Source organism: Nerophis lumbriciformis, linkage group LG04, assembly GCF_033978685.3.
Source record: "Nerophis lumbriciformis linkage group LG04, RoL_Nlum_v2.1, whole genome shotgun sequence".
Taxonomy (NCBI): Eukaryota; Metazoa; Chordata; class Actinopteri; order Syngnathiformes; family Syngnathidae; genus Nerophis; species Nerophis lumbriciformis.
This window is the reverse complement of record NC_084551.2, coordinates 28600775-28613209: the sequence shown is the minus strand read 5'-3', so window position 1 is coordinate 28613209 and position 12435 is coordinate 28600775. Positions and strand designations below refer to the sequence as shown.

At 37.7% G+C, this 12435-nt stretch overlaps 1 protein-coding gene across 1 annotated transcript in view; it reads left to right on the top strand.

Annotated features, from left to right (window-relative positions):
• Positions 1–12435, top strand: part of mtbp (MDM2 binding protein) — a 65537-nt gene that overhangs the window by 4510 nt on the left and 48592 nt on the right. The window contains exons 4-7 of the mRNA XM_061951382.1: positions 2461–2609; positions 7448–7506; positions 7642–7786; positions 7987–8101. Of these exons, the coding sequence (XP_061807366.1) occupies positions 2461–2609; positions 7448–7506; positions 7642–7786; positions 7987–8101 (468 nt within the window). The remainder of the gene's footprint in view (positions 1–2460; positions 2610–7447; positions 7507–7641; positions 7787–7986; positions 8102–12435) is intronic.

Below are 12435 nucleotides of genomic sequence, written 5' to 3'. Positions count from 1 at the left end.
GTCTGTTACAAGATACTGCAGTAATAAACAGTAGGGATGACATCCATCCATCCATTTTCTACCGCTTGTCCCTTTTGTGGTGGCGGGGGGTGCTGGAGCCTAAAAAGATATTGAGCTCAGATGATATTAAAAAATTAATCGTGATAATTTTTTTGTTATATCACTCAGCTCTAATGCATATGTACATTCATACATACATACACAAATACAAACCCCGTTTCCATATGAGTTGGGAAAATGTGTTAGATGTAAATATAAACGAAATACAATGATTTGCAAATCCTTTTCAACCCATATTCAATTGAATGCACTACAAAGACAAGATATTTGATGTTCAAACTCATAAACTTTTTTTTTTTTTTGCAAATAATAATTAACTTAGAATTTCATGGCTGCAACACGTGCCAAAGTAGTTGGGAAAAGGCATGTTCACCACTGTGTTACATGGCCTTTCCTTTTAACAACACTCGGTAAACGTTTGGGAACTAAGGAGACACATTTTTTAAGCTTCTCAGGTGGAATTCTTTCCCATTCTTGCTTGATGTACAGCTTAAGTTGTTCAACAGTCCGGGGGTCTCCGTTGTGGTATTTTAGGCTTCATAATGTGCCACACATTTTAAATGGGAGACAGGTCTGGACTACAGGCAGGCCAGTCTAGTACCCGCACTCTTTTACTATGAAGCCATGTTGATGTAACACGTGGCTTGGCATTGTCTTGCTGAAATAAGCAGGGGCGTCCATGGTAACATTGCTTGGATGGCAACATATGTTGCTCCAAAACCTGTATGTACCTTTCAGCATTAATGGCGCCTTCACAGATGTGTAAGTTACCCATGTCTTGGGCACTAATACACCCCCATACCATCACAGATGCTGGCTTTTCATCTTTGCGCCTATAACAATCAGGATGGTTATTTTCCTCTTTGGTCTGGAGGACACAACGTCCACAGTTTCCAAAAACAATTTGAAATGTGGACTCGTCAGACCACAGAACACTTTTCCACTTTGTATCAGTCCATCTTAGATGAGCTCAGGCCCAGCGAAGCCGACAGCGTTTCTGGGTGTTGTTGATAAACAGTTTTCGCCTTGCATAGGAGAGTTTTAACTTGCACTTACAGATGTAGCGACCAACTGTAGTTACTGACAGTGGGTTTCTGAAGTGTTCCTGAGCCCATGTGGTGATATCCTTTACACACTGATGTCGCTTGTTGATGCAATACAGCCTGAGGGATCGAAGGTCACGGGCTTAGCTGCTTACGTGCAGTGATTTCTCCAGATTCTCTGAATCCTTTGATGATATTACGGACCGTATATGGTGAAATCCCTAAATTCCTTGCAATAGCTGGAGAAAGGTTTTTCTTAAACTGTTCAACAATTTGCTCACGCATTTGTTGACAAAGTGGTGACCCTCGCCCCATCCTTGTTTGTGAATGACTGAGCATTTCATGGAATCTACTTTTATACCCAATCATGGAACCCACCTGTTCCCAATTTGCCTGTTCACCTGTGGGGTGTTCCAAATAAGTGTTTGATGAGCATTCCTCAACTTTATCAGTATTTATTGCCACCTTTCCCAACTTCTTTGTCACGTGTTGCTGGCATCAAATTCTAAAGTCAATGATTATTTGCAAAAAAAAAAAGTTTATCAGTTTGAACATCAAATATGTTGTCTTTGTAGCATATTCAACTGAATATGGGTTGAAAATGATTTGCAAATCATTGTATTCCGTTTATATTTACATCTAACACAATTTCCCAGCTCATGTGGAAATGGGGTTTGTACATGCATGCATACACACACACACACACACACACACACACACACACACACACGGTACATACATCCACACGCACATTCACTGTACAAACATACATACTTAAATATTCATACTGTACATGCACATATATATATACATACATACATTCATGCATTTAATCACGTTTCATCAAACATATATTAACGTTTAACATAGGAGAAACTGGGTATAAACACTGCACACTGCTAAACCTTAAAACCTATATTTACCATAACAATCTACGATCTAATATATCTAATATAGTCTGCTCCTTCCCCCCTTTTTATCTGCCTTCTAATTCAAATATTCAATTCATTTATGTATTGTTGCATTGGAAGCAATTGTAATGTTGATAATAGAGGTAATTATTATTAATATACATTATCAATAGTGTTATTTATATTGGTATAGGTTGTGCAATAATGTTCACTGTCGTTTCCTAAAAAATGTTAAATGTTAAAAAAAAACAACTTAAAGCTTTTACCAGTTGTTTACTGACATATACTATTTATGTTTAACTTTTAATCCAAATTAATACCAGCTGCCTTCTTGAATACTAATCATCGGTATTGGCCCTGAAAAAAACATATCGGTGGATCTCTAATTAGGATCTAAACAGTTGTGTTAATTTCAAGAAAAAAAAAATGTTCATATATGTTTGCAGTTTTGCTGCTCAGACTGGGAAGATTTGGGAGCAGCCTACAAAAGAGCAAACAGTGAAGAGGAGAAGCCGACTGCTTTGGAGATGTGTGTGGGATCTCTGAGTCAACAGGAAGAATCGGACCAAAAGTGCGACCAGGCAACATTGACAGAGTGAGTAAAAGAAAAGAAAGACTTAAATTAAATAAAATAAAATAATGAATAAACCAACCATTCAGGACTTTAAACTGCTCAGTTTCCAACACACTGATCTAGTCTGATGTGCCCAAGCCAGATACCTGCCATCTTTTCTTGGATGCTAGTTCATTAATGTCGGGGCTCAGGCTTTGAGCTGAAGCAACCTTCATTATTGAACGAGGTGTTCATCAGTCACTATTTCTCGTATTCCACAGTCTTGGGGGCGTGCCTTACAGGCACTGCTTTTAACGTCCTCTACGAGCTAACGTCACGTCCGCTTTTCATCCCTTCTAACAACGTGCCCGCCCAGTCACAAGATATGAGCGGCTCCTGTGCGCACACACGTAAATGCAATGCATACTTCATCAACAGCGATACAGTTTACACTGACAGTGGCTGTTTAAGCAACTTTAACATTGTTAGAAATATGCGCCACACTGTGAACCCACACCAAACAAGAATGACAAACACATTTTGGGAGAACATCTGCACAGTAACAGCCAGAGTTTGACACCCATGAGACACGAGTGCCGTGCTGCTGTGATCGTGACGCTAATGAGAAAAGGATAAGTTTGTTTGCAGTTTATATCCTGCTGCAAATATTAGTCTCATTTACAATTCATGTCTGCAGTTTTTTTTATGATGTGAAGTAGATTTTGTCTCATTATTTAGCTGTGTATGCCCCTGTTGTTCAGAATGAATCTTTGCTAGCGATATCAAGATATAGTAAATGCTGTTGAGCATACGAGAGATTTATTCATCTAGTTTATTAATACTATTAAGGCTATTTTCTTGATGCTAACAAATAGCACCAAAGACGCTATAATGTAGTCATCCGTGTCAGATAAAACACTTGGCTTTCCTGCACAACAACTAAGCTTTTAGTTTCTGTTATGAAAATCGAGAAAGAAAATACGGTGGATTGGACCAACAATCACAATATTTTAGGGCTGCAAGAACTAATCGATTAAAATCGATTATAAAAATAGTTGGCGATTAATTTAGTCATCGATTCGTTGGATCTATGCTATGCGCATGCGCAGAGGCAATATTTTTTATTTATTTTATTTTAAATTGTTTTTTTAATTTTTTTATAAACTGCAACATGTACAAACAGCTGAGAAACAATAATCAAAATAAGTATGGTGCCAGTATGCTGGGTTTTTTCAATAAAATACTGGAAAGGATAGAAATGTAGTTTGTCTCTTTTAACCGATTATAAATCGATTAATCAAAGTAATAATCGACAGATTAATCTATCATCAAATTAATCATTAGTTGCAGCCCTACAATATTTATTACAAGGACTTAACATGACGTTAGTTTATTTGCACAAGCAGGTCTTCGTAGTTATATTTAGGCATAGCAACCACAAAAGATCACAAACTAATGCAATCTATTGTCCTTTCTTTACGTTTAGTTCTGCTATCAAACACTACTAATATCATCAGCCGTTGTCAGTCCACTGCTGGACGATGCAATCCAGTTTATTCTCTACTATATTAGTAGTAGGACACTACTAATATAGTAGAGAATAAACTGGATTGCATCGCAGAAAGTTTTTCAAACAAATCAAAGGTTCAAATAAACATTTTACAAAGTGATCGCTGTAGACACAAATGGTCCGATTGTATTCCACAAAATGATGCAAGTGATATTTTTAAGAGCCATTTCCGTCGACGCATTTTCGTTTTTTACTGACTTTATTACCTTTATGAGCCACTTCTTTCACGACTATATGAAAGCTATTTCCTATCTCTCTATTTGAACAACTAGAACACCCAAGAACTGAACAGCTTGTTTTAATGCTACGCTTAAGCTGTTTGACCATCGTGTGTATTAAGCTGCGAAGAAGAAAAACGGATATGATGTCATATGCGACCCTCCTATAAATAAGTGCTTTAAGTTCATTATGCTTGGGTAAGGTACTTTTTGAATTCTTTAATTTGTTAGCACAGTCAGACCGTATGTGGTGCACCGCACTATTATTGTGAAGGGGAGGAAGTGTACTGTGCCACTCTTAGCTTGACGTGGGGAGACGACTTGTCCAGGGTGTACCCCGCCTTCCGCCCGAGTGACAGCTGGGATAGGCTCCAGCACTTCCCGCGATCCCGAAAGGGACAAGCGATAGAAAATGGATGGATGGAGAGAGCACCTCTCAAGTTGTGACTGCTGTTGTGTTTGTATGTGGATATTATTTAGATAATGTAATTTACCACAACACAAGCAGATGAGATGTGTTGTGGGTTTATGGCTTGTTCTTGCTAGCTTTAACTTTGTAGTTTAGTCGCTGTTTTCAAGTGGCTGCCTCAACATTGTATAGTTCGGGGCGGGGTGTTTTAAGTGTTTCATTACATAATCGCAGGTTGAAACAGCCCAAAAAAAACCCACCCCCTCTACCACACACATGCACTCATAATAAAGCCATATAAATACATATGTGGCTGAGCATGGAAGAACCGGATGACACAACAGCCGCTGAGGAAATGCTGGATATAACTATAAATCTATTAAGAGGATAAAATAAATGAATAAAATATATTAATAAGATACAATATAAAATGCATAAATATTACATGAATATGTAGTTAAAAACTAAATAAGATGAATTCAATTGGTATGTGTTAAATAAAAGATAATGAATACTAGATGAACAACGAGTTAAAAAGATAATAACAATTATAAGATGAATAAGAGTATTAATCAAACGCTAAGTTAAAAAGGTGCGTCTTGACCTTGGTTATTTAAAATCAGAACATTCTCTGCAGCCCTGAGGGCCTCTGACAGGCTGTTTCACAAAAGGGGGTGGCGTAATAATGGAATAACGCCTCCCCGTGGGTATGGGTCCGGACTTTTGGAATAATTGAGAGGCCTCAACCGTAAGACCTCAGGTATCGTGAGGGCTTATATGATAAAAATAACTTTGAAAAATAAGAAGGCCAAAGACCATTAAGGCATTAAAAACAAGAAAAATAATCTTAAAATTTATTCTGGAACACACAGGGAGCTAATACAGTGATTTTAAAACTGGTGTAATATGGGCTGGTTTTCTGGTCAGCACAGGAGCGGTTGTGTTTTGGTAATTGATTTTGTTCATTTTTTTAGGAAGACCAGAAAGCAGAGCCTTACAGTAGTCAATGCTGTTGGTAACAAAACCATGCATTAGTGTCTCTGTTGGCCTGAGAGAGAATGTGGCCGACTCTGGCTATATTTTTAAGATGTTAAAACCCTATTTTAGTGGTGTATTTGATGTGTGGGATAAAACCAAGCTCCGAGTCAAAAATTACACAAAAATTCTTTACTTGTAAAGATGGATTAAAATAAAGTGACTGTTTATTTTATTAGAGATTCTCTGGGCTTCAGGACCAATGATTAAAACATCAGTCTTGTGCTGGTTAAGCTGGAGAGAGTTTTTTGACATCCAAGCTGTAACATCTAAAGTAGTTAAAAAGTACCTCCATTGGTTGTGTGTCTACAGGAGACATGGAAATGTACAGGTGTGTGTCATCAACATAACTGGGAATTGATTCCATGTCTCCTGATGACATCGCCAAGAGGTAGCAAAGACAAATTAAAAAGAACAGGGCCTAAAACTGACCCTTGGTTACGTCAACACAGAAATCATATGCCTTATTTTTGTTGTTGATTTTCGATAAGATATACTAGCGCTGTGTCAAATAAAAAGTAACAACCATGGTGACGTCCCAAACTTCTAGTAGACGTGGTCTTTTTTCAGTCATTTGCTCCTCATTCGTGTCACCGTTACAAGATCTGGAATTTGCATGCACTTTTCGTGTCCCATTAATGTTTTTTTTTCTTCCATTTATTATATTTTTATGATCGGGAAAAACCATCATGGAAATCAAAATTCGATGAATTGTCCAGCCCCACTAAGCACTTCTATTGTTGTTTCTTGCTAGCTTAGCGGCTAGCTTAGCTATTAGTTAAGCTTTTCTCCTACTTTTGCTCGATATGTAAGATGTTTAGCCTCATCTTAATACTTATGATACTTAAGATTTCAAGGAATGCAGTTTCTTTTTCGTAATGGAGGTGACTAATATTAACTTGGGAGATATTTAATTAGATGCTAGCCACTTGTCAATCGGGGGAATTAAAAATAAATACATTGTTAGTCAGAGAAGATCTGCGCTTGTGATCGACATTGAAAGACTTTAACCGGCAATGGCGATCACTTACTTTTTCAAGAAAATCGTCCAATACTGAGTGGTCGCTGCTTGATCAGCGCATCCCCTATAATTACTATAGCATGATAAGACTACCGCTGTAAAATGACACACATACTTAGTAGTGTTTATTTTATATTGCTTGAACAAATAAGTGTTGTACACTATATTGTACACTATCTGTATTTATTATGCTTTGTAAAAATAATTGCAGTGTGTGTTAATGATGATTAATAAATAGTGTTGCTTATACTGACTGAGCTGCCAGACCATTTCTTATGTTGCAGTAAGTTTTATTAAGCTCTATATTTATCATCTCGTTTTTCATTGGGTACCATTTTGCCGCTTTGCCATCATTGGTGAAAAAAACAGAAACTGTTTTGGTTGACATTTGAAGCTTATCTGGTGTTTTTTTCCAGAATTTCCAAATGTTCATTTGACTTTGGATATTAAATGGTATGACTTCTAGGGTATTTGGACCTAAATGGAATACTATCAATCCTGTTTAGCATTCTGTCTTGCAGAATATGATTTGTGCCAATGCTCATAGCCTTCACGCAACTATTAGAAATGTTATATCAGAAAGCATATCTGGTTCACAGAAGTTCCTGTTTCTTTTCTATTGGAAAGGTTGCTTGAGGAGGCTGCAGAAGGGCTGCATACACTCTCAGACAAGCTGCCCCCTCCAGGTACAGTTAACCAACCGGTATAAATTACTTTACTACATATTGTGAGGTTACAATCTATAATTTTTCATCAGTTTTCACTTCACAACTGCCAAATATGTAGATATTGGTAATGTTGTCTTCCTTGCCCCCCCTCAGGTAAAGCCTTGTTGGATGTGCTGGTGTTAGGCTATACTGCGGAGTGCCCTGCTTTGAAAGACCTGCTTCCGCTCCTGGGAGCCCTGAGACACATGACCTGCTGGCACTCTGCTAAAATCACTTTCATCACTCAGCATACTGCAGGGTGAGATTGTATTGCTACTGTTAGCTTGGTACCACTAGAGGGCATTAGAGGCATAATCATAAGGTAGCTGGGGAAGACTCACTGTTGTTAATTTAGATGCATCTAGCTTAAACATGTTACTTCAGGGCTATAGTATTTGTGATTATTCCTGTGTTCTTCTGTCCATCCATCCATTTTCTACCACTTGTCGTTTGTCTTAGTTGGAGGAAAACGGCATCATACCTGAGTGCTGGTCTGGTGGACTCTGCTGAGTTAAGAAGCTGTATTGACCCCAGTGAAATGTGGAGAGGAGGCCTGTTGGTCAGAGAGAAGAAGGTAACACAGTAGGAATTTGCTGAAGTTTATTTTTTCCCTGATGACAGTTTTATTATTGCCACTCAGTATTAATTTTTGAGGGGAAAAATAAACATACTTTATTTTTTTGGTTTACCTTTGGTCGAACTTAGAAAAACATATGTGTGGCTGAAAGTAAAGATGTAAACAGTTGATTTGCATGAAAGTGTCAGTCAAAGTGTATATTTTGCATCCATTGCATTCACACCGGATATGTTCCTTTGGGAGGTATTTATTAATCTTGTAATATTTTATGATGCAACTCTACTAATCAGACAAAGCTGTACAACAAAGACGTTGACAGAAGATATTTTGGAAATGTTTCTATTTACAGGTGCTGTCCTGTATTACATGTGGGAAACTCAAAGCACTGAAAACAAAAAGAGTTTATGCTAATTAGGTATTAGTAGACGTTTGAATATAATTTAATAAATAAGTTAAATTTAACTAAGCAAATCATTGACAGCTTTTGAATGGATAGTACGACTGTGATGTTTTTTATGTCTAAAGCATGGGTGTCAAACTCTGGCCCGCGGGCCAGACTTGGCCCGCCGTGTAATTTCATTTGGCCCTTGAGGCGATATCAAATTAACACTAAAGCTGGCCCGCCGATTATATTCAGCGGCGGTGCCGCGGTAACACCGCATTCACCGCTGATTCTCATACTTGCCAACCCTCCCGGGAGACTCAAATTTCAGTGCCCCTCCCAAAAATAGTCACGTCCGCTTTTCACCCAGTCCAGCGAATGCTGGCCCAGTCACATTATGTGATCGTTGCTCAAATGGATGAAAAGCAGATGTGATGGCAGCTCGTAGAGAACGATAAACGCAGTGCCTTTAAAGCAAGCCCCCAAGACCGTGGTCCGGGTGGACGAGATATAATGTCTGATGAACAACTTCGTTCGATAATGAAAGATGCCTCAGCTCAAAGCCTGAGCCCCGACATTAATGAACCAGCATCCAAGAAAAGATGGCAGGTATCTGGCTTGGGCACATCAGATTAGATCAGTGTGTTGCAAACTGAGCAGTTTAATGTCCTGAATGGTTGGTTTATTCATTGTTAATTTATTTTCTAATTTATTAGCCTGTGGAAAAAGTTAATGTTGATATTTACCTCAGAAGGCTGCAAATAGAAAAGAGGCATTCAATTTTTATTTAAATTGTATTTGATATGCCATTGATATTTTTTAATTATTATTTTTTGAAACTCGATTTTGCATGTCACTATAAAGTTATATAAGCCTTGCTTGTTCAATATTCAATGCAAAACTTGTTTGGGTCCCTTTTAAAAGGTTAATTTGTTCAACCTTGGCCCGCGGCTTTGTTCAGTTTAAAATTTTGGCCCGCTCTGTATTTGAGTTTGACACCCCTGGTCTAAAGTGTGGTTATTTAACCCTCACCAATGAAGTTAAAAGGTTCTGGAAAATGGTGTGTTTTTTCTACATTTAACAAAAAAAACTCAATTGCAGACAAATAGGGATTTTGTTGTCGATTGAGAAGTGACCAAAGACCTAAATAAAACCAAACCATCATATCTTTGAGAAAGTAATGTGGACCTATGATGAGTCTAATCTACATTTAACACACTTGTCTCTTTGCCTTTTTCTCTTTGCCTGGGGCCCTTTCAAATTAATCATCTTAATTTTGATTTGAATGATTGTATTCAATATTTAAATCTAACCTACCTACGGTTTAACAGGATAAACCTTGTCAAGTGATATGAAAGCATGTGTTAAACACAAATATTACCAAGGCTTGGGTCAGACTGATGACAAAATAAATACTAATCAAATATACTGCAAAAGTAGGGACTGATGTAAAATACATTTACACACAATTCTAAAAGAATTGGGCCACCAGTTGAATAACTCGAAGGATGAAAAAAAGAGGACCTAAAATGGGACTTTGAGGAACCCTACCCGTAGAACTAGTATAACAAATGACTACTGACTACTTCTGAAGTAACCGAGCTATAGCAACACCTTAGTTACATGAATCACATTATAAACAATTTTTTGTTGCTGCCTAAAAAAAGAGGACCTTAAAAGAGTGCATTGATGAATGCCTCAGTTATGTAAATCCAAAATTTAGACCCCAGTTTTGTACGTTTGTTAGCAAGGTTAAAGTATCAATGCATGGATCTGCTAATGTGTGGTCCAAGTTCCTCTATACAACAGGAGAACTTTAGTGTTTTTAAGAATTTGCTATAAAATGTTTGTCTCCCAACTCGGGGGGTTGTTCCCTGGTCAGATTTGGGCCCTTGCCTGCCAGTTGAATGGCTTTGCTGTATATAACAAGATTTAGTATACATTTTGCTACACAGTCACATTTATAACCCACGTTCTAAGTCTTGTTCTGTGATGTTCCTTTTAGACTGCAAATGTACCCCTCCAAAGCCCACAAAAGTATCACAATGTTTTTTTTTTTAAATGTACAGTTTTTAAATATATATCTTAAAGACAAAGAACAAATTGTTTTAATCACCGTTGAAAATAAACTTCTTAAAGAGTTTATAGATTCACCTGTCACAACATTAGGTACAAATTATGTGGTGCAAAATTCCGCATCATAAAAAGCTTTTACCAGCATGTATCTCACTGCATGTCACACATTTCTGTCATTGTGCGCATGGCACGATTGGATGAAAATACTTTATTCTATGAATCCTACATTTTCTTGTGGTTCCTTAAACCAAGTAGTGCAGTAATGTCACAATGGTGTCTTTTTTCGTAGGAGTTTAGCAGCTAATTAAAATTTTTACTGGCGCATGTTTTTTTTTTTTTTTTTTTTTTTTGTCCTGTCCAGCTTCTCAGGCAAATCATATAGTTGATGTAGATGCCCATATCGGCTGTTTAGATTTACTTTACAAAAGAGAAGTGTAGGATACTTCTCTTGTTGCCTTATTTGTATTTTACTTTATTAAATGTATTTATATTATCATTTGGTGCAGCCGGGCCGGAGCAGGAGGGGATAGAAAGAGAAAAAAAAGAAGACAAGAGGGGGAAATTGTGGGGACTAAAGGGGATTAGACAGAGAGACAAAAACAACAACAGCAAACACAACAACAACAACAATAAAGCAACATCAGCAAATACGACATGTATAAATATGATGGTAAAAGTGATAGCAAATAAGCAGTTAGCGAAAATAAAAAAATAATACAGAAATGACAATGAGCATTATTACACTACAAATGGATCAATACAAATACCAATAGAAATAGCGCTATTGATAATGAACAATACCAATAATTTACCTTTATTATCAACAATACAGTTGTTCAAATGCAACAATACGTATACGTAATGATAACTTGAGATATGAAAGAATGCAGAAAAATGGAGGGGAAGAAAGAGAAGCAACCATAGTAACAATAGGTTAAGCTTTGTCTGTGTGCCATGTGTTATACCCAGTTTACACTAGGGCAACATCGTTAATATATGTTTGATGAAACGTGATTATGTGCATGAGTGTACGTATGCATATGTACTTGTATATGTACAGAATGTGTATATGTGTTTGTACAGTGAATGTATATGTACAGTATGTGTATATGTATGTTTGTACAGTGAATGTATATGTACAGAATGTGTATATGTGTTTGTACAGTGAGTGTATATGTACAGTATGTGTATATGTATGTTTGTACAGTGAATGTATATGTACAGTATGTGTATGTTTGTACAATGAATGTGCGTGTGGATGTACGAACTTTGAGTATGTAAATATGTACTGTATTTGTGTATGTATGTGGGAGCGTAGGTACCTATGTATGTGAGTATATGTGAATTTGTATGTACAATATATTCGACTCCCAGTGTGCGTGGGAGCCAGAGTACGGCCCCAGCCTCTCCGAGAGCCCAACCCACAAACAGTAGGTGTGGTGCCCAGGGAACCAGGGACCACCGCCCCCACGCAGCCAAGCCGGCCAGCGACAGGAACCCCAGAGCCCGACCCATGTTGACAAAATAGCCTTGTGTAAAATGTTGTGGACAAATAAACATTGACGTATTATTTTAGAGACATTAGCAGGCGGACGACCATGAGGTGAAAAGGAATTACTCCAAGCGGGGGTCTCGGCTCAGCAGAGGGGGAGAAAGAAGGCTGGCAGATAGCAGATATTGGGATGCCCACTTAAGTATGTCCGTAATTCTGTGATGTCACAAAAGGCCCACTTTAAAAAAAAAAAAGACTTCAAAACACAGTGTTCAGAAGCATCCAATATAATAGCAGCAATCGGAGGGTTGCTGGTTACTGGGGTTCAATCCCCACCTTCTACCATCCTAGTCACGTCCGTTGTGTCCTTGGGCAAGACAC